Source organism: Xiphias gladius, chromosome 5 (genome assembly GCF_016859285.1).
Source record: "Xiphias gladius isolate SHS-SW01 ecotype Sanya breed wild chromosome 5, ASM1685928v1, whole genome shotgun sequence".
Taxonomy (NCBI): Eukaryota; Metazoa; Chordata; class Actinopteri; order Istiophoriformes; family Xiphiidae; genus Xiphias; species Xiphias gladius.
The window spans coordinates 4,092,190-4,112,805 of NC_053404.1; the positions used below are offsets into that span (position 1 = coordinate 4,092,190).

The 20,616-nt window shown below is 40.9% G+C and overlaps 1 protein-coding gene across 1 annotated transcript in view; it reads left to right on the forward strand.

Moving 5' to 3' along the window:
* sspo (SCO-spondin) overlaps positions 1-20,616 on the forward strand; it is a 73,193-nt gene that overhangs the window by 43,900 nt on the left and 8,677 nt on the right. Inside the window, exons 88-103 of the mRNA XM_040127522.1 lie at positions 1,465-1,620; positions 2,045-2,169; positions 3,324-3,463; positions 3,815-3,861; positions 3,955-4,194; positions 6,263-6,424; positions 6,723-6,839; positions 6,966-7,104; positions 7,366-7,562; positions 7,773-7,943; positions 8,277-8,404; positions 8,596-8,750; positions 12,232-12,278; positions 14,062-14,226; positions 15,689-15,900; positions 16,989-17,084. Of these exons, the coding sequence (XP_039983456.1) occupies positions 1,465-1,620; positions 2,045-2,169; positions 3,324-3,463; positions 3,815-3,861; positions 3,955-4,194; positions 6,263-6,424; positions 6,723-6,839; positions 6,966-7,104; positions 7,366-7,562; positions 7,773-7,943; positions 8,277-8,404; positions 8,596-8,750; positions 12,232-12,278; positions 14,062-14,226; positions 15,689-15,900; positions 16,989-17,084 (2,297 nt within the window). The remainder of the gene's footprint in view (positions 1-1,464; positions 1,621-2,044; positions 2,170-3,323; positions 3,464-3,814; positions 3,862-3,954; positions 4,195-6,262; positions 6,425-6,722; positions 6,840-6,965; positions 7,105-7,365; positions 7,563-7,772; positions 7,944-8,276; positions 8,405-8,595; positions 8,751-12,231; positions 12,279-14,061; positions 14,227-15,688; positions 15,901-16,988; positions 17,085-20,616) is intronic.

Genomic DNA, 20,616 nt, shown 5'->3' on the forward strand with positions numbered 1-20,616 from the left:
TGGCAGAAACGTTAGGAGTGGCAAAATCAACAACTTGGGGCATTCTTAAAAAGAAGGAAAGAACTTGCGAGCTTAGCGACAGAAATAAACTAAAGCGGATGATCGCATAGCCAGGTAAAGAACACCCTTGAGGAGGTAGGTCATTGTCAAAGATTACAATCAAGAGGCGCCTTCATGATGTAAATACAGAGGATTTACCACAAAGTGCAAACCACCGGTAACATTCAAGAACAGAAAGGCCAGATCAGACTTTGCCAGAAAACATCTAAAAAAATCTGCCCAGTTCTGGAACAAGATGCTTTGGTCAGATGAAACCAAGATGAATTTGTACCAGAATGATGGGAAGAGAAGAGTATGGAGAAGGAAAGGAATGGCTCATGATCCAAAGTATACCGCATCTTCTGACAAACATGGTGGAGGTGAAAGCACCCCATGAGCTTCTCAAGGCAAAGAAATGGAATATCCTTCAACGGCCAAGTCAGTTCCCTGACCTCAACCCATCTGAGCACGCTTTTCCCTTACTGAAGACAGAACTGAGGGCAGAAAGACCCACAGAAAGGCAGCAACTGAGGGCGGCTGCAGTAAAGGTCTGGCAAAGCATCTCAAGGCAGGAAGCTCAGCATTTGGCTATGTCCATGGGTTCCAGACTTCACGCAGTCATTGACTGTGAAGTATTTTCATCCAAGTATAAAAACTAATCCTTAAATTTATAATTATATCAGTTTGTCCAATTACTTTTCAGCCTCTGAAAATGAGGGACTATGTATAACAATGGCTGTAATTCGTAAACGGTTAATGTGATATTTTTATTTTTATTAAACCCCTTGTTAAAGCTGAAAGTCTACACTTCAATTACATCTTGATGACTTTGTTTCAAATTCATCGTAGTGGTGTACAGAGGCAAAATTAAGAAATTTGTGTCACTGCCCAAATACTTATATACCTAACTGTATGTATGTCACTGAACTGATGTTGTGTCCTGCCATTGTGAAGTGGTGCACATCTGAGTTTCATGTTGTAAATATGGTAAATGATCTGATGCATATAGGTCAATGTAGGTAATTCCCACCTGGATCAGGTATAGTCTTCGTATCGGCTGAAGTGGTCAATTGATTATGACTGACCGTGACTGATTTGATACTAATGGTCTATTTGTTGTTGTTAGTCTCAGATCATTATGGTTGTTAAATTATTTGTGTTACTGCTTCAACTGTAATTTAGTTGTTGATGCCACCCTTCTATTGATTGTAAAAGAGAATAACCTAATGTTTGGTGTATAAATAGATCCGTTATAGATTGATTAACATCGCAATTTCCTCACCAGGACCGGTGTGCAAACACTAGATCACATAAGTACAAGTTCAAGTACAGCTCCTCAGATTCTAAGTGAATCACAAATAACATCGGGCGTTTGTTTCAACCTGCGTGTTGCACCAGATTGGTTGATTTATTTTGTTTCTGCAGGCTGTCCCATGTCCGAGTGGAGCGTTTGGTCTCAGTGCTCTTGTGTGTCTCAGAGGCAGCAGCGCTACCGCGTAGCGCTCTCCCCAGCCACCAGGGGACAACAGTGCACTCCTGTTGAGACACAGAGCAGGACATGCAGCCTCAGTGAATGTGATGGTGAGTTAATGACCATGGTAAAAGTGTGTGTGTGTGTGTGTGTGTGTGTGTGTGTGTGTGTGTGTGTGTGTGTGTGTGTGTGTGTGTGTGTGTGTGTGTGTGTGTGTGTGTGTGTGTGTGTGTGTGTGTGTGTGTGTGTGTGTGTGTTTGGATGGTTGTCCAACAAAGAGGCCTGTTTGTGATCCTTTCATTGTTCTTACGCTCAAGGTTTCTTTCCGTGCCCTTAAATAACTAGATTGGCACCCAAATTAAGCCACAAAAAATCAAGCACCTTTCAAGTGTTTTTTCATTTTGTCAAAACCTGTGTTTCATTGATTACATGCATATGATTGTGTATGCGAGTGTGTGAGTGAAACTTTCTACATTTTGGTACTGTCCAGGAACTACAGTATTTATTGTTTTGTTTTTTTTCTCCTCTTTGTAGACTGTGAAGCCCCATTTGTGTACTCAGACTGTGGTGCGCCCTGCGAGAAGCAGTGTGCGCTGCAGGGCCAGGGAGATCTGTGTTTAGGTGTCAGGGAGTGTACACCTGGCTGCTACTGCCCACAGGTAATTTTTTTTTCATTAACCCTAGTCTACCTTATAGTATATAAAGGATGCAGTATTTTTCAAATCAGTATTTAAAGAAGCAACGCTTTTTTTACTCACAATAAAGTGAATTGGATCAATGTCAAAACCAGCAAAATTGTCTTTGTGCTCATGGTTGTGGTTTCTGAAAACTAAGACGGCAGTTGTGCCTGATCTTGATGCTGTAAAGGTAAAGGCACATTCTTGATTTCTGGTCATTTAGGGCAAATGTGAATTAGAGAGTTTTAACCAATTTGATAAAATTTGTGTATGCTAAACAAGCTGATATTTGGGATATGTTGTATGTATCTCTTCTATTTTTGTATAACATTGTCTGGCCAAGGAAAAGGTGCTTCTGCTAACGTTTGTTATAAAACTCTAAATTTGCAATGAGGAGCTTTAAAATATAATTGAAATTGGGGAGTGACAATCATTTTTGAAAAATAATTCTAAAAGCATTGAAATCTGTGTGGGAAAACAGTTGCCTATTACTTTAATCATCGTAAAACAGGGCCTTGGTTGTACAAGTCGTCAGCAGTAGCTGTAATGTCACATCAAAGCTATGTTTATCTAGTCCAGTGTGTCTGTACGAGACCAGAGCAAAGATATACTGGTATGAATGAATTTAGAAACTGTAATATGCTGTGCTACATGTTGTTGTTAATATATTACATTGATTTGAGTTGTGATGACAATTTTATAATGTTGTTTGGCCCAGTTTGGGAGCTTCCAGCTTTGATTTATTGCAAAAACCTGAGAAATCCTCTGTAATAGACTGATGATGCACCCATACAGCAGAAGGGAGGGGAGATAATGAAATATGGAAAAGAAAGCAGTTTACCAGAAGTGTAGGACACACCAGTTACCATCATTCATTTAACAACTATGGATTACTCTTAAATTACACTGTATGTGACTGAACATTTAAATGTTCAATGCATTTAAATATATGTTTTACAGTTGGACTTTTTTGCCTCGTGTATACAGTTAGCAATATATGTATATATATATTCATTAAAAATTATACTGTTCACAGAGAGAAGAACCGTTTTGGGCCATTTTTCTTAAAACCAAATGAAACAAACAAACAAAAAAACTGTTCTTCTTTTTCATGAATGGTGCTTTTTCCCTTTTAGGGTCTGCTGCAGCAGAATGGTAGCTGTGTTACTCCAAAGGAATGTGGCTGTGTCCACCTGCAGCCCCAAGCTTCAGGACAACCACCTACACCTGTTACTGTCCCTCAGGGCGCCACGGTCACCATAGGCTGCAGTACCTGGTCAGACCCTAGCTGTTAAAAACAAATAAAGCTATGGCAGAGGGCCTAATATTGTCTGTACCAGTCCTCTTGTTTGATTTTCAGCTTTTACAACACAGCAATTCTGAGCAACTCTGCCAACCACTGCATGAATATAGGATAAATGCAATATAAGGGAATTTTGCCATTGCTTATCCGGTGTCTGTGCATCTGTGCTGTATCTTAATCGTTCTCTGCTTTTTCTGTTTTTATCGACTATTTGCTTGTTCTCAACTTATCTGTTTATCTGTTTTACATCGTCTGGGATCTGTTGATCTATGACTCAGTTTGGCACATTCTTAATATCTGTTTCTTGGCTGTTCTGTCATCCAGCCTTTGCCATGGTGGGATTTTGCAGTGTGACATGAGAGAGTGTGAAGGTAAGAAGGCAGAATAATGAGAAGAATGAAAGGAGTTTCTTCTTGAATAACTCCTTCATCCTGTTACCCTGCCTCTTTCTTTGCCTCTTTCAGTCATCATCAGCGAGTGGTCAGAGTGGACTCCCTGTTCCCCCTGTGTACTCTCTTCCTCCCTGCAGCACAGCACTTCCCAAGCAGGGGATATCAGTGGCACTAAAATGGTCTCAATCCAGAGGCGTTTCCGGGCCTGTTTGGATCTCGATTCTGGTCTTCCAGTCTCTAGAGAGGAGGAGAGCCAATGTCCAGGACTGCTGGTAGAAGAGAGGCTCTGTCCAGATGCTAACATCTGCAGAGGTAATGGTGTGTGTCCTAGAGGAGAAAAAGAGGTTAACTCTTATCTTAGTCCAAAAATATACTCAGTTCCTCAGTCTGCCATCGTCAAGCTCCACTTCCTTCTTTAAGTCCACAGTGAGGGAAGGTAATAAAGGGGACAGTTTGGCTCCATCTGAGTTCCCCTTCAGCATGTTGCAACGATATCACACTTTGCTCCCAACAAAAGATTTGAAGCACACAATGCAGGGAACTTGTCAGACCTAGACAAGCATGGTGCCTTGGAAAAAAAATTGAATTTAAGATTAGGTCGGAGTGAATGTGACTAGAATGCAAGTCAAATTTATTTGTATAGCACCTTTTAACAACAGAATTCAAAAGTGCTTTACATAAAATGTAAAAAGGGGTTAAGTTGTATTAGATGCAAGTTGATATAAACAGACATATCTAGATTTTAAAGAATAGAATAAAATACAAGATTAATATAAGGAAAAATTGAAAAAGCAGAATAAGCAGCGGTGACAGATATGAGTAAATATCTCCAAATTTAATTTAATAAAAAGCATAGGCAAACAAAAATGTCGTGAACCTAATATTGAAAAACAGAGGTGGAGCAGAGCTGTGGTGCCTACAAACTGAATGCTGCTTCTCTTTGTTTAGTGTTTACTCTGGGAACAGTGAGCAAAACTGTTCCAGACGATCTGAGAGGTCTGCATCTAGCAGCAGATGAGAAATGTATTTTGGTCCTAATCAACAGTAGTATTTTAAGTCAGTAATTTGACACACAGGAAGCCAGTTCAAAGACCCGAGAACCGAACACTTGCTCAGTCTCTCCCTCCCCGCAGCCTGCACTCTCATCATCAGTTGTGTCTGAGTCGGGACCCCTTACTGACTCTCCCTGGCCACCAGCCTCCCCTCTCTCCTCATTTTGTTCTTAAAAAAAATCAGCTATAGGCCGCCTCATCTGAGGAAGACGGTTGGAGCTAAGTGGATTGTTTCACGCGCGGATGATGAAAGTGCACGAAGTGAGGGTGCAGATGGGGGGGTGGGGGGGACTAAGCCAGTGAAGAAGAAAAAGTGCTACTTTCAACCACAATGGCTAATGCAGTACCCGTGCCGGAGGGTCACCAAAACAGCCTAATGATCCATTTGCACTTGCACAAATGTGACCACATGAAATTTAACTTTGCAGACTCTCAAAAAATCGCAGTTTGGAGCCCTGAACTCATCCCATGCTTTTAAGTGTATCTAGTTGCAGTACAATTGGATCATTTTAACTTAGAATATACTGTATAGTTTGGGATGCATTTTAAACAGAAAAGAACAACCAAGTTTTTGAGCCTGTCGAATCTCTAATTAAAATCTAAAAAGTGTGGTTGCAGGCTTCCATTGGTTTTTGTGTGGATATTTATTGTGTGTCAGTTCACTGCTGCCACTGTAGATTAATATTTACCATCAGTAAATAGTTGAAGTGCTTGCAATCAGTATCCAGAGTGAGAAATGCTACAGTCCATCCCCACAGGCCTTTTCTCATTATTCACCAAAGGAATGAGAATGGAAAAGGGATTTGAAGAAAGTAAGAGTTATATGTCCATGTATCTGTGGGGACACATGAAATTGATTGGTTTTGCTTTCGTTTATGCAAAAATCATTCATCTCAATCCTATCGGCCCTCCATTCTTCTCAATGCTTCCTCTTTGGATATGAATGGGAATGGATCAGAATTAATACTGTACCGATCGACCCTTAGGTTTAATTTGCATGTAAAATATTTGAAGTTTTGTACTTAATCATAGCTGATCCAGGTATCTAAAACCTGCTCAACGTCGATGAACAAAGGTTTTATTTACTCTGAATAAATAGTATACACTCTCATCTCTAACATAAATCAGAAATCTCAACAGCTCAATTATGCTTGTACACTAGTCCATAAACAGTAAACACGCTTTTGTTATTAGTGGTGATGATGAGTATCACAACAATTACAGCTATCACGGCAGTCATCATTACAGTTACAGTTACAGTTACAATCGTCATAATTAGGATGACAGCAGAGTTGAGGGTGGTTAGGATAATCATTCCGCTCTTCCAGATCTGTGTCAGTGGAGTGTGTGGAGTGCCTGGACAGCCTGTGCAGAGCCATGCAGCGGTGGAGTCAGGCAGCGCTACAGACGGCCCTTAGCATCTCCTCTGGGACCCCGCTGTAGGAGCCAACAGACCCAGAGCCAGAGCTGCAACACGGGAGTCTGCCTAGGTACAACTATCTTTTATTTTAAACTCACGTAGACTTAAATACAGTATTTCCATGCCAACTCAAAAAAGGCAAAAGTAAGGCGATTAGAATCTTATCAGCTGTTTGTGGTTCACTAAAATGTGTTCAAATCATTTGTTGCACAGACCTATGCTACTATCCAACTTTTTGCCCAATCTTTCCAGTATCTGGATTTCCGGTATCCAGAAAATGTAAAACAAGTTTTGTAGCACACAAGGTGAGTTTGCTGATCTCTTTAGTTATAAAGAGTTGGAAAGAAGGATTTTTCCTTGTTTCCTAGGTGAGCGTTGTGAGGATAGGGGACGGACCTACCAAGAGCGCTGTGCCAATCAGTGCCCTCGCAGCTGCGCTGACTTATGGGAGCATGTTCAGTGTCTTCAAGGAGCCTGTCACGCTGGTAATCTTTAACCTTGAACACAAACAGCAGATTCTTTTAACTAAAAGACTTTGATTTCTAGATCATCTAACATTATACCTGTTTCTCTATTTTTCTGTTTCTCTTGTTTGCTTTCTTTTTTCTCAGGTTGTCGGTGTCCAGAGGGACAGTTGTTGCAGGACGGTCACTGTGTGCCAGTGACAGAGTGTCGCTGTGGTATCCCATCAGGCAATGGGACGCTGGAGTTCAGACCCAAAGAGGAGCTTACTATGGATTGTAACAACTGGTGAGAAAAGCTTTGTGTGAATTGTAATTTTTTGAAAGTGAAAGGTGAAAATTACAATAATTTGAGTTTGTAGAAAAAAAGTTTGTTCAAATTGATCTGCAACATTAGTACAGGATGCCTGGCAACCTGAGACAACCATAGTGCAGACTTTCAGAATTTATGGCCTGTTCAGGTCTGTTATACTTGCCTCTACAAATCAGATACCTTACTTTTCCTCTAAGCATGAGATCCAGTTTTTTTATCTCATCTCTCTATGTGCAGTGTGTGCGTGAATGGCACTCTGGTGTGCACCAAGCTTCCCTGCCCGGTTTATGAGCCCTGGAGCCCATGGAGCGCCTGCTCAGCTTCCTGTGGGCATGGCCAGAGGACAAGAACACGCCTCTGCCAGGAAACAGAGGGCGGCCCTTCCTGTGCTGCCACCATGCAGACAGAGAGCTGTGACCTGCCAACATGTCCAGGTCTGAGATGGAGCACAAGCTGAAATGCAGACAAAATGCATCTCATTATTTAGGCTGACGCAGTCACATAGAATTAAATCGTAACTTGATATTGATCCGATATTTAACCCTACAGACCGTTTTTTTTTTGTTTGTTTGTTTTTTTGTTTTTGTTTTTTTTTGTTATCACCCGTCAATTCCCATCTTCGTCCTCCCTCTCTCTCTCTCCAGTGGGTTGCTTGTTGAGCAAGTGGTCACGCTGGAGTGAGTGCAGTGCTACATGTGGTGGCGGGTTGTCGATGCGGAACAAGACAGTCCTTAGAGAGCCAGAACCTGGTGGGATGGCCTGTGTTGGACCACTTGAGCAGCACACTGTCTGTAACACCAACAGCTGCCTGCCTGGTAACACAAACGCACATGTACCACTGAAAGCTGTAAATTTAGCACATTTACATAGTATCTATCCACAGAGCAATATAATTCCTGAGTTATTGTTAAATAAAGTGGCTGCCAAGCAACTCATAAGATTCTTAATAAGCTGTATTATCAGTGACTGTATTTATAGTTTTATGTAGTCAAAGGTGTGACCTCATGAGTGACAGAGCAAATCTGTTCTGAAGACATAGATTGTAAAGTATACACAGAGGGAAAAAAACACACTTGTGTCTTTGCAGTGAAATATATATAAGACATGATGTAATTCATTGTATGTTCATTTGTGTATGCGTGTTGCAGAGTGTCCCAGCGGGCAGGTATTCAGTGACTGTTCAGGTTCCTGTCCATATACCTGCGAGGACCTGTGGCCACACACTCAGTGTTTACTTGGAAACTGCACCCCTGGGTGTACCTGCCCTCCTGGACAGGTCTGGACATCTCTGTTTGTTGGTGTGTGTGTGTGTGTGTGTGTGTGTGTGTGTGTGTGTGTGTGTGTGTGTGTGTGTGTGTGTGTGTGTGTGTGTGTGTGTGTGTGTGTGTGTGTGTGTGTGTGTGTGTGTGTGTGTGTGGGGTATGATAGCAGCTCTGATTATTAACAGTTTCACTGTGTCCCTCATAGGTATTGTATAGAGGCTCATGTGTGTCCCACGCTGACTGTCCCTGTTCAGCACTCTCCCTGCCGACTGGTTACCAAAGCTTGAATGTCAGCACTGTGGGCATCACAGAAGCTCTGCTGCCACCTGGAACAGCCATTCAGCACCTCTGCAACACATGGTAGTACACTACACACAGTTTCATCCATTCATTCAGATTTAACCAACAGGGTCACGTTGTGAGCAGCTGCACCAGCTTTCACATATAGGATCTGGATATGGCCTGTTGAAGTAGCTTTGACTGTCATAACTCAGAGGCTGGATCATGGATTTGGTCTATTAAGGAGGGTCCTTAGGGGACTTAAAAGCCAGGCTGAATCTGTGCCTCCTCCCAATATAAGAGTCTAGCCTCACACAGACCAAGAGTACTTAGCATTTTGGTGGCCCTCATCAGTTTGCGAAGTGTATGAGCGTGTTTCCTTTAAATAGGAGCTGATCAAAGACAACCTCAGTGCAAATAGCTGGTAAATATGACACAGCCTCATGATATTTCTCTGCTTAATGAGCTTAGGAAATGATAAACAACTGACAGCAAAACAGTGTATTGTAAACACTGAGGGAGACTGCTTTTGTTGTCTAGATTCAGTTATTAGAAGGCTGTATTTCTTGGCTGTATTTGTAGGAGCCTGTTGTAAGGGAAAAGTTTTATCCAGACTTCAGAAAATACAGTCTCTGAATTGATGCACAGTAACTGATTCCCAGAGTACGTCTCTAATCCTTTATGCATTGAAGAGGGGAGAGCACAAAGTACAGGCGGGGATAGGATAAGCATGGTTGACCATGCGTTTTACTGGATTTGCTAAGGTTCATACAATTTGTGAGTGTGTGGGAGTTTTGTCTAAAAAATTCTTTGCCTCTTAAAGGATTATTGTTGAGCTACACCCCCCCCCCCTTCAGTGCTCCTTTAGAAGCTCCGTCCCCCAGGATTCATGGACATGCATTGCCAAGGCAACGAGACAAACAGTTGGGCTAACTGACAAAAAGAGAAATATGATGGAATCCAGTCTCTTACAGTGTAGCTGAAGCAAAACAAACATTATAATAGAAAACGTCATCAAACAAACAACAACCACACAAACACAGCATCCAAAACAGAGTGAAAACTAGTGAGACTTAGTTGTTTAATTGTTTCCACAAAACAGTTTTTTACACTGACAGAAGGTTCGCAGCTAAGCTAACAAGGAAGGTAACGTTACCTCGTTGTGCGCACATTCGTCGCAAACAACGAGACAGCAAGTAATGTGACTAATGTTAGCGAGGTTGTGGCCTACAGTTGCTGCTGCAAAGCTAACACGCAGAGAGGACGAGACGGCCAGCACCCCACTTGCAGACAGCGATCCTTACAACTCTCCTGCTACTATAGCTCACATCACACCGACTGCATATCTGGGCAAACTAAAAATTAGGAAGAATGTCTGCGGGCAAGTAATATAACTTTACCTGACACACAAACGTGACTAAGGTACCTGCTTGCTAAATAACCCCCATCTCTTCTCTTCCTCCTTCCCTTGTTCTGTGCACAAGCTTGAACGCCCCCTGTTGCTGACTAGCCGGAGTAGTGTTGTGTGTCCTGTCGGTCTGAGCCACTTTGCTTGATTCCCATTTACAGAGCCAGGGCTGTGTAGGAGCACCAGCTTTTTTTTTTTTTTTTCAGCGCTCGCACAGAACCAGGAGATATTCACTGAATTTGACAAAAAATCTATTGGATTAGAATCGCTGACTGTACCTTCAAATAATATCTGTAAGGCGTATTAAAAGGAAGGTGGTGGTGGGGAAGAGAAACTGAAATGAAACTGTATTCCATAAATATCTTACTGGCAGGAGACAAACGCGATTGCAAAATAAAAAAAATGTTTTTCTTTTAAACAAACAGAGTAGATGGGGAGTTATGGCTGAGTGTGGTCAGTGAACTTGAACTTGACTTTCAGTGCAAGACTAATGCGCCAATTTAAATGTTTTTTTCTGGAAGCATTTACAGTGAGGTGTTTCGAAGTTTTTCTTCAGCAATGCCTCCGTTTTTATTCCCTCAGAAGTTTGTCCTTTACTTTATGGAAAGGGCAAACTGATGTATGAAGAACATCTTGGCATTTGAACGGTGGCTGTGCTTCATCAGTCCTTCAAGCTGTCCTCCCAGGTGCCCAGTTCTATTATTGAAATTAGATTGAATGTCCACGTGAAACACACAATAATTTACCTTGTGAATAATTTTTTAGGTCTGTATTGTAATGCGTAGTCTGTCTTGCAGTGAGAGCGTTCTCTCCTGCGTTGATTCATTCATTCGGTTTTCACAGGTTTCACGCTGATAGCATCCAGCTTAACTTGGGTCTGTGCCTCATGCAATAGCTTAAACACCTTACAATACATTTTCTGAAAGAAATTCTGAGTAATATATCCTGTTTGTTCCTCTTTATTTGAGTTCACCCTTGATCTGGTTCTTTTATTTATATCATTTTAGTACAGTATGTGACTATATGATTTTTTTAATTTCCTATATCTGTCCATCTTTTATACTGTACAATCATTCATTTCTTTTAGCTTAACTTTCTGAATTAAAGATGCAACATGCATCATTGATAAAACACACAGGTCACTTTACAGTTACTTTAATACTTCTATTAATATGCTCAGTCTCTAGTTCTCTCAGTCAATGAAAAACAATAAAAGTCCCACATGCAACATTTTATTCTGAATAAAAATTGTATAATGATAATCATCATTGGTGAGACAGGAGTGTCATTAGTACATTATGTACGACCTAAAAAGTCCTCATACCTAAACCAGTCGTTTGTAAAGGCCTTCCAGAACAGCTTGTATTACCGTTAAAACAATTGGCATGAGCGTTTTCTGCTCTGCTACCAATACAGTTCAAGTTTATTTAAGTTTAAGTAACTAAAATGGCTAGGTTAAGGTTATGGGACAATCGTGGTCATGCTTAAGAAAAATCAACACTGCCTTGTTAGTAGAGGGGATGCAAATTTTGCAGCCTTCAAATCAGACACTTTGTGCACCCATCTACCCCAACCTCCTATCTAAAATGTTTTGCTCTACTGTATCAATGCCGCATTATTTTTTTTACTCCTTAGAGGGGCCTGGATTTCACAAGAAGCTTTTCTTTTTACTTTATTGAATAAAAAGAGTTTAACAGCAAACAACATAAAATGTCTCTTAGGAGATGGTAGAACAAATTAAAGTCAGATGAAAACAACATGTTTATTCAGTTTCACTGAAATAAACGTGAAAACCTTTGAGCAGAACAATAGAAGTAACAAACTGTCTATGGCAACAATATGCACAGGGGTTTATGGGAACTGTGGTTTTAACTTTAAGAAACATGACGACAACCAGTACCACTGTCAGGTTGATCCTGGTCTGATTTGTACCACAAATTAATTTGACATTGATATTTTGAAATTAAAAACGCTGCTCAGATCTCCTATGAGTTCATTTTTGAAGGTGTTGTGAAGCACCAGCAGAGTTGAATTCCGGTTTGATACTCATCTTATATAGTCTGATGATAGCTTTGGTATCTCAGTGTTCAGTAATATAAGTATTTTACCACCATCCTACTTCACTCTCTTGACTTTTTTTCTAACTTTCTACAGTGTGTGCCAAGGTGGAGGGTTCAACTGCACCTCTGAGCTCTGTGATGGTGAGTGATGCTCTGTCACAGCTGCATTTCTGGGCTTCTCTCTTCTAGCAATGCAGGCAGCACCAACAATGATCTTTGGTTGAGCTGTCAGGACTATGATAGATATGTCACCCTATCTGTAGTTAGTAACAGCTGCTGAAACAGTTGGCTCAAATAACTGAGTGACAGTCACATCAATCACTGCCCTACAAAAGCTGTTACTGGTTTTTGTTTCGTAAACATGTGGTAACATCTTAAACCAGCAGGGGGAGAAAGAGCTGAATGGTAGAGGGGAGTAGACTGTCATGAAGCGCAACCACTCGCATCTTCATAACAGACTTAAATATGTAAATAGCTCTGTGATTTGACAAGCTTGTTTTACCTGTCATCATCTGATCAGCAGTGCCGTTTATCCTCGTCCTGCCTCCTCTGGATTTGGAAATTCCAGAGTTCAGTGTTTAACAAAATTTAAAGGGAAATTCGGATATTTGTCTACCTGGGTGTTTTTTTCATATCTTTGTCCACAACTACTGATCATGATAACATTTTACTCAACACCTCCATAGTGGATATTTGGGAAAACACAGACTCTGGCAAGAACAATATGGTTTGGAGTGTTTAAGGAGTGTATTCCTCCTACATCTTTCAGTAGAACCTCGTTTTAACAGAATCATATTTTCAGTATGATCAGGGATCTTTTATTCACACTGATTTGAGGTGTTTTGCTCATTGCTTCATCAGGGTAGTGATGGCAAACAGGTGTATAAAACAATCTTGACTTCTAACAGCCAATAGTGATCAGAGTAAATGTCTTTAAAAACCTAATGACACAATAACCCGGAGTAAAAGACAGTAGAAGTAATTAATAGTAAATGATTAATGAAATAATAAAAATGTAATCAAATCAAAATTCTCTCTTAAGAAAAATCAACTCAAACACTTGGAGCTGAAAGTGAAGTAGTCCAGTATCAGTCGTGGGTGATGCAGTGAACAGTGTAGCAGCTGTGGAGCAATTAAGCACATAAGCGGAATCAAAAATGAGCCACGTTCTACCCACTTACATAATGGAAATCGCCATGCATCAGTGGATACAATAGGTAAGTCAGCCTGAAGACTGATCGGGAAGCGTTTTTTGTTATTCCGGGTAGGTTTTTAGGAGAGCTTAGGAAAAAGTAAGAGGGTCATACTCTTTGCCTCAATCCACACTGAGTCTGCGTATCCCACATCTATACAGAGCAGTTGGTGACTGGTGAAGGGTTTCCATGATCAATACTCATAAAGAATAAAAATATGAGAATAAGACCCAGGTTGACAGAATACAGAAATTACTTTAACCCCTGACATAGACTGCTACTTTCAAAGAGAAGGAATAATATAAACAGGTTTTTTTATTCGTGTGCCCTTTTTATTGTCTTTTCCTCCTCACACTTCCAGCCTTTACCTTTCTAACTTATTTTTCAACCTCTAAAACCAAATCTAAGTCTGATTAAAATCTTTTTTAAAAAGACAAATTACAGTATTTTTTCTACAGTATTATCTTTATTGATTTGGGGGGTTTTGCAGTATTGCCTGTTTCAGGGATCACTTCCTGTGGGTGTTGCAGTTAAAGAATGGCTTAAATACAAACGGACGCATGGCTGGTGAAATTGTAATTTTATTTTCCTGGTCGAGCAGAGCAAAAGTGTTCAGATGACAGTTTTTTCCATATGCTGCTTTACTCCTGTAGGTAAATGAAAGTAAAAGTAACACTGACCTGAAATTGTTGCTTTATATTCTTCTGCCATCCTCTCTTCTCCTCCTCAAGTGGACTGTGCGTGGTCCAGCTGGTCCCAGTGGAGTCCCTGCTCAGCCAGCTGTGGTACGGGGCAACAGAGCTCCACCAGAATCATCCTGCAGCACAGCCAGTATGGAGGGGCCCCATGCGAGGGACCTGGCCACCGTACCACGACCTGCACGGCCCCTGACTGTGGTGAGTGAGAAGAGGGGAAATGGGGCATGTTTTATTGAACAATTTATTGATCGTCATGAACAATAATATGAACAATAACAACAGTATTTATGGCAGTGTGCTCACACAGTAGCAGTTTTACGTCTAAAAATTCCTAATAATTTTTGAAGATGGAAATTGGATCTTGATTTCAGAAAGAGGTAGGTAAAAGCAGGGTGACTGGTGACTGTAGATTTGGTCAGCTGAAGATGCTGCTGGTAGATTTTATTAGCTATAGCTAGCTAAATAGGCCGTTAACCTTATGTGTTGGTGGAAGACTTTTTATGTAATTGTTCCCTGCTGACTCATTTTGGAATGAGAAGGCTGTAAAAAGGTCTTACATATGTACTTGATGGCTACATATAATGCTAAAAGACGGAGACTAAGCTGCATGTCTAAGGACAGAAGGCAGCATCCTTACCACCTACGACACGGAAAAAAGAGATAGCATCGTTCTTTTATTGCAGTCTGGAGCTCTTTAGTCATAGTATTATATGTAAGTGTGGTACGTAAAAATGTAAGATCAGACTGTTATGTCATTCTTAGCTTAATATTAGCTTAGATTCTTGTTTGTCCTTTCATACAGTATGCTTCAACTTCATGTGAGACAAAGCTTTTTACTAATAAGATTACCCAATGCGTTGGTCAAATGTGAAGACATCTTGAGTAACTTTGGCGGGGGATGCTGGAGTGTAAACTTCTCCAAATCCCATAGAGAGCTACTAATGTTAGCCTACTGTCTGAAAGTGCCTCGGACGTCAAGCAGGGAAATACTACACAGTGGACATGCTAGATGTGAATGGGGCTTTTCTACCATAACCTGTAAACCCCTTAATAATCGACTTAGCTAATGGTTTGCTCCTTTGCCTTTAAGAAAAAGCTCAGTTATTAAAACAATAAGTACTAGGCTAGACATCGGAATGATTGCAGCTTACATTACAGGGTGTGGGAAAAGCATATTGTCATCAGAAGTTGGCAGTGTAAGTGGCATTATTAGATTGGGTGTAGTTACTCTTTTAATGCAGTGCTCTGCGGCCTTACTACAGCCTCATGCCACTTCCAGATCCAAAGCCTGACAGGCCTGCTGCATTTGATTACGCTTGCTGAACAATGACTGTCAAGGGTAGGGATTTAGACCACAAGAAGTTGACATTAGATGTACATTTTAAAATGTTAAAAATAATTTGTATGTCACTTTGAAAAAAAATTTAAAGTTTCACAATGAATAATACTATACCTTCTAATTCACTCATTTTCTGTCCACACCCCCTTTTGATTCCTCCTTTCTTGCAATTCAACATTAAATTTTGTCCATTTTTTCAATTTCCCCTCTCCACCCTACTATCTTGTCTCATCTTCCCTACTCTTTCTATTTTATCCTCTCTTCCCTGGCACCTTTTCTTTTCACTCATCTCACTCCTGTCCCTCTCCTCCTCCTCTGCAGTCTGTCCTGACAGGGAGCATTGGAAGAGGAGCGTGTCAGAGGAGGTCCCGCTGTGTGAGAGGAGCTGCCAGGACATCTACTCCTCCTTTCCTGTCAACTGCAGTCACTCTGCCGAGGGCTGCGTGTGTCAGGAGGGGCTTTATCGAACAACCGAGGGTGTGTGTGTCATCCCCGCCCTCTGCCCCTGCCATGACCAGGGCATTCTGCGAGAGGTATACACAAACACACACACACGCACACACTGGCTTATACCCAAGTTAACTTGGCAGCTTGTAACCAGTGTGCCCGCCTCATCCTTACCATTACCGTGGTGTTTACGTTCCCTCTCATTTACTCCCATTGTGTTACTTACTCATAAAGAATGGCCTATTAGAAGATGAGTGACATGCCCTGCGGGCCACATTACGACACAATGCCTCTCCGGCCCTCAGCCTCATTAATTATGTAGGAAGTGCCGTAGAAAGCCAGCACTCGCACCGCATCTGGGCAAGCCTGCCAGGAATTATTTATGAAGGAGGGGATATTATAGGATTATAAGAATTAATCATACACTGACAAGAGGTCAGAGCTCCACCTCTTGATCCTCCTTCTTCAGTGTTTTCTCTTTCTCTCGTTATTTTCGTTCCCCTCTCATACTTCTGCTTTATTTCTTACCACGTCTGTTCTGCTTCCTTTACAGGATTTTTGTTTGGTCTTTCCATCCCCTTTTCTCTTTATCCCCATTCTCTCTGTCTTCCTCTCTCTCTCTTTCTTTCTCCCCCTTTGTCAACCCCTCCCTGTCATTCTTTCTGTCCATCTTCTCTGTTTCTGTGTCTCTCTCTCTCTCTCTCTCTCTCTGTCCGTCAGGTGGTAATGACTAATGTCCATATAAAGACCCGCTATGGTTTCCTAATCATCCACCTCATGATTATTATGCCAAGTGGTTCAATGTGAGCAACTAAGGCACTCCCTAGTGGGTGCTTTTGTGTGGGTAAAACTGTGCAGCTTTGTTAATCACTCCCATAGCTAACACACTCACAGAATATATAATATAGTCTGTATTATGTGTTGTTGTAACCACTGCATCGTAACGTGCCTCCATAAAGCAGCCAGAGCTTTAATGGATTCACTGAATTCAAAAAAAAAGGAAAAAAAGGATCCTGAGCTATGAACAGTTTCACAGTACTTCATCAAACCTGCTCTGACAGACAGTAATGTGAATGTGCATGAAGGGAAGAGTAACGGGCTGCTGAGGCAGAATCATACTACCTGAATTTCCAGAGTCTGGAAGGTGAATATAAATATTGTTTGTGTGAGCCAGGCAGGATCAGAGTGGGAGGAGGGCTGCACATCATGCCGCTGTGTAAACGGGAAAAAACTGTGCCAGTTGAGATGTCCTCCACTCCACTGTGATGAGGTAAGCCACACACGCAGTAACACTCCATACTGAATCGATATTCGTCTGATTTTGTATTCTGTGTGTATGTGCTTTTAAGAAAGTGATGATTATTGATAAGCAACTTCAGGGGGAGGCAATAGTCGATTACTCTGTACAGTGGCATGAAAAAGTCTGGGAACCTTTAGCCAAAATCTCTGTTACTGTGAATAGTTAAGTGAGTAGAAGATGAACTGATCCCATAACTCATGAAGTTAAAGATGAAACATTCTCTTCAACATCTTAAGCAAGATTAGTGTATTATTTTTGTGTTGTACAGGTTTAGAGTGAAAGGAGAGGAATGGAGCCCCATACAAAGATTTTGGGCACCCCAAGAGATTTGATCTCTCAGATAACTTTTACCAAGGTGTCAGGCCTTAATCAGCTTGTTAGGGCTGTGGCTTGTTCACAGTTATCGTTAGGAAAGGCCAGGTGATGCAAATTTCAGAGCTTTAGAAATACTCTGACTCCTCAAGCCTCGTCCCGACAATCAGCAGCTTCCCAGCACTCTGAAAATTAAAATAACTGATGCCCCCCAGGCAGCAGGAGGCTATAAGAAGATAGCTAAGTGTTTTCAGGTCGCTGTTTCTTCAGTACATAATGTAGTTAAGAAATTGGAAATTCCCCCAAACAAGAACTGAAAGACTCTTAGCATTTATAAGCTGTGATACTTGCAAAAGGGGGTGTTGCTAAGCACTGACCATGCAGGGTGCCCAAACTTTTGTTCCGCGCCCTTTTCCTTTGCTGTTATTTTGAAGGAAAAGAAAAAGAAGGAAGGAAAGGAAATTAAAAAAGTTATCTTGCTTCAAATATTAAAGAAACGTGTCATATTTATTTTTCTTCCTTTTGGAACTGCCCAAACTTTTTCATGCCACTGTATGTTTCTGAACACTTTTGTCCAAGATCCTATATTCAGAGGCACTAAGGGAGGGTGATTTGCTTAAAAGCTGTTAAATATGGATATTCTGTGATAAATTCACAGAATATGCCATTTTTATACTGCTTACTGTAACTGTAAACTGTTCATAGATTGAATAAGTAAAAATGGGAATGTCTGTTTTTTTTCCAATCCTAAATATCTGAAATACCTGAAAAATAAAGGTACTAGATTAAGGCAATGTATTGTACCACATCTGTGCCTTGTCTGCAAGGCAGATGCAGTCATTTACCAGATTTTATGAACTATAATAACTCTCTCTGTGTGGTCATCTTTGCAAATTAGATTGCTCTCACAGCCAGACATAAAGACTCTCATATAGAGGTACAATCAGTCTCCCAGACAAGCTCATCAGTTCATTCAACTGCCGCTGCTTCCCTGGGGTGATACAGTTCATAAGCATCTCTGGTGGTCAAAAACATCTCAATTACTCTGAGTGAGGGAGAAAACGCTCTGCTCCCTCAAGATTGTGTGGGATGTTCTCTACAAATTTCTGGCTGAAGTAGATCAATACCTGACTGTCCGATCCTCCCACACGCCTGCACTTTTTCCTTTACCATGCCCTCCTACCTCCCGCAAAACACTGACTCCTGGTTTCATCGTTAAACATAACCGAGTTTCTTTCCAATCAACATTTCCACTATTTGACAAAGCTGAAAGATGTTAGGCAAACTGAACGGCACCCCGTGCAGTATATATTCTAAGGCACAATGGTAGTAACAGCTGAAATTTTGAGTCATTTCTAAGCAAATTATATATCAAGTGTAGTATCCTCTATAGTTTTTAAATCTGCAACAATCAACTTTTTGCATATATATATATAATATTTGGCATATGGTTTGGGTAACCGTATTGTCAGACATGACAGATTACGGGTGCAAGTGCGTGCTTGTCGTTGCTGATGACAGCCACTTCACAGAAAAAAATGCCTTTGCCTTTATCACATAGACAGTGCTCAGTCATACACATATGGGTGGCCGATGGCCAGTGATCTCGCAGGAGACAGTGAGCTGAGCAGTCAGTTATAGATGCACTCTGTGCAACTTAGAGGCAGATGAGGAAAAAAGATAAACTCCCCATAAAATATGAATTCATTTTTGTAGTCCTTGACGAAGGTGGAACTTACTGCATAAATACAGATTCTGTCCAGTCCTGCTTCAGACAGAAATAGAGGAGGAGAAGGGTATGACAGTGTTAAAGTAAATGCTGTTTGTGGCATCCCACTGAGGCTGCCATCACGTTGTTTATGGACAAGAATTGAAACTGTTTTCTCTCAAACGTCTCCTTGTTCCATGGCTGCAAGACTATAGCGTATTTAACTACTCACTCTCTACAGTATCTAGCCATGCAGAGAATTTTGGTCTGGTTTTTGCAGGTTTTGACTTACCCTTCTGCAAGATTTATGTCACCGTGCACAATCAAAGTAAATGTAATTTAATCTGTGATGCTCACATCACAGATCTGGGATGTTTCCTACCAGAGCTAGTGTCCCTGTTTCTCTGGATAATCCACTGAACACACAGTCAAGAGATTGTTTCTATAGTAATGAAAGCTATTAACACTGTGGTCTGTAGAAATCAGATGAAATTCCATTCAACTCAGTTGTGCTGGGGTAGAGACAAAAACACACAGATAGAGCCAACATTCAGTAAATAAAATGACTTGTTTGGCTCAATACCAGCAGAGCTAAGTTAGAAAACATTTTGTTGCAATTTCAATTGCAAATGAACAAGACAGAGTCTACAGCCTTGCTCACCTCTCTGTTAGGCTGTATTCAGGCGCAGTAGTGCTTTGTGTTAAATGCTCAGCGTAGTAACGTGCTAAAAGTGACAATGCTAACTGATTTTTAGCAGGTATAGTTCATATGTTGTTTATCACAATAGTGACCATCGGTCAAGCATGTTAGCATGCTAACATTTGCTGATTAGCACAAAACACAAAGTAGCAGGGACTAATGGAAATGTCATTAGTTTTGCAGGTATTTGGTAATAAACCAAAGTGCTGGACAAATAAAAAAAATTAGACCTAATAATGATGCTAGAGAAAAAGTGGGGATGACCAAATGACAATTCCTCCTAATGAGAGACATGAATGTTTATACAAAAATTCATTGCGATCCATTCAATAGTTAAGATATTTCTGTCAAAATTGGGTAAAATCTATGTTTGATTGGCACTGAAAGCTCCACTTCTCTAAAGGACGACACGAATTAATTGATATTTTATGTGTATTTTTTTATCTCCTGGGTAAATAAAAGCAAAACGATCTGCATGGCTAGATTCCACAACGGGTAAGCAAGAAAATGTGTCTTGTGCAATTTAGGTGAACGAACAGACTTAGTTTATGGAAAACAATTTTTTCTCCATATTGATGAAGTGGAGAAAGTCATAGTCACAGTAGAAAAGTCAACTGTCTCCTCTTTGACACAGTAAGCTGAATTTATATCTTTAGCACACCAGCGCTGAAGACAAGCTGGGGTAAAAATAAATTCTGCAGACATCCAGAACTTTAAGGAGAGGTTGATTGCACAGTGATCTCAACGAAGTACACTGTCTACCAAGTGTTCCACCTGTGGTG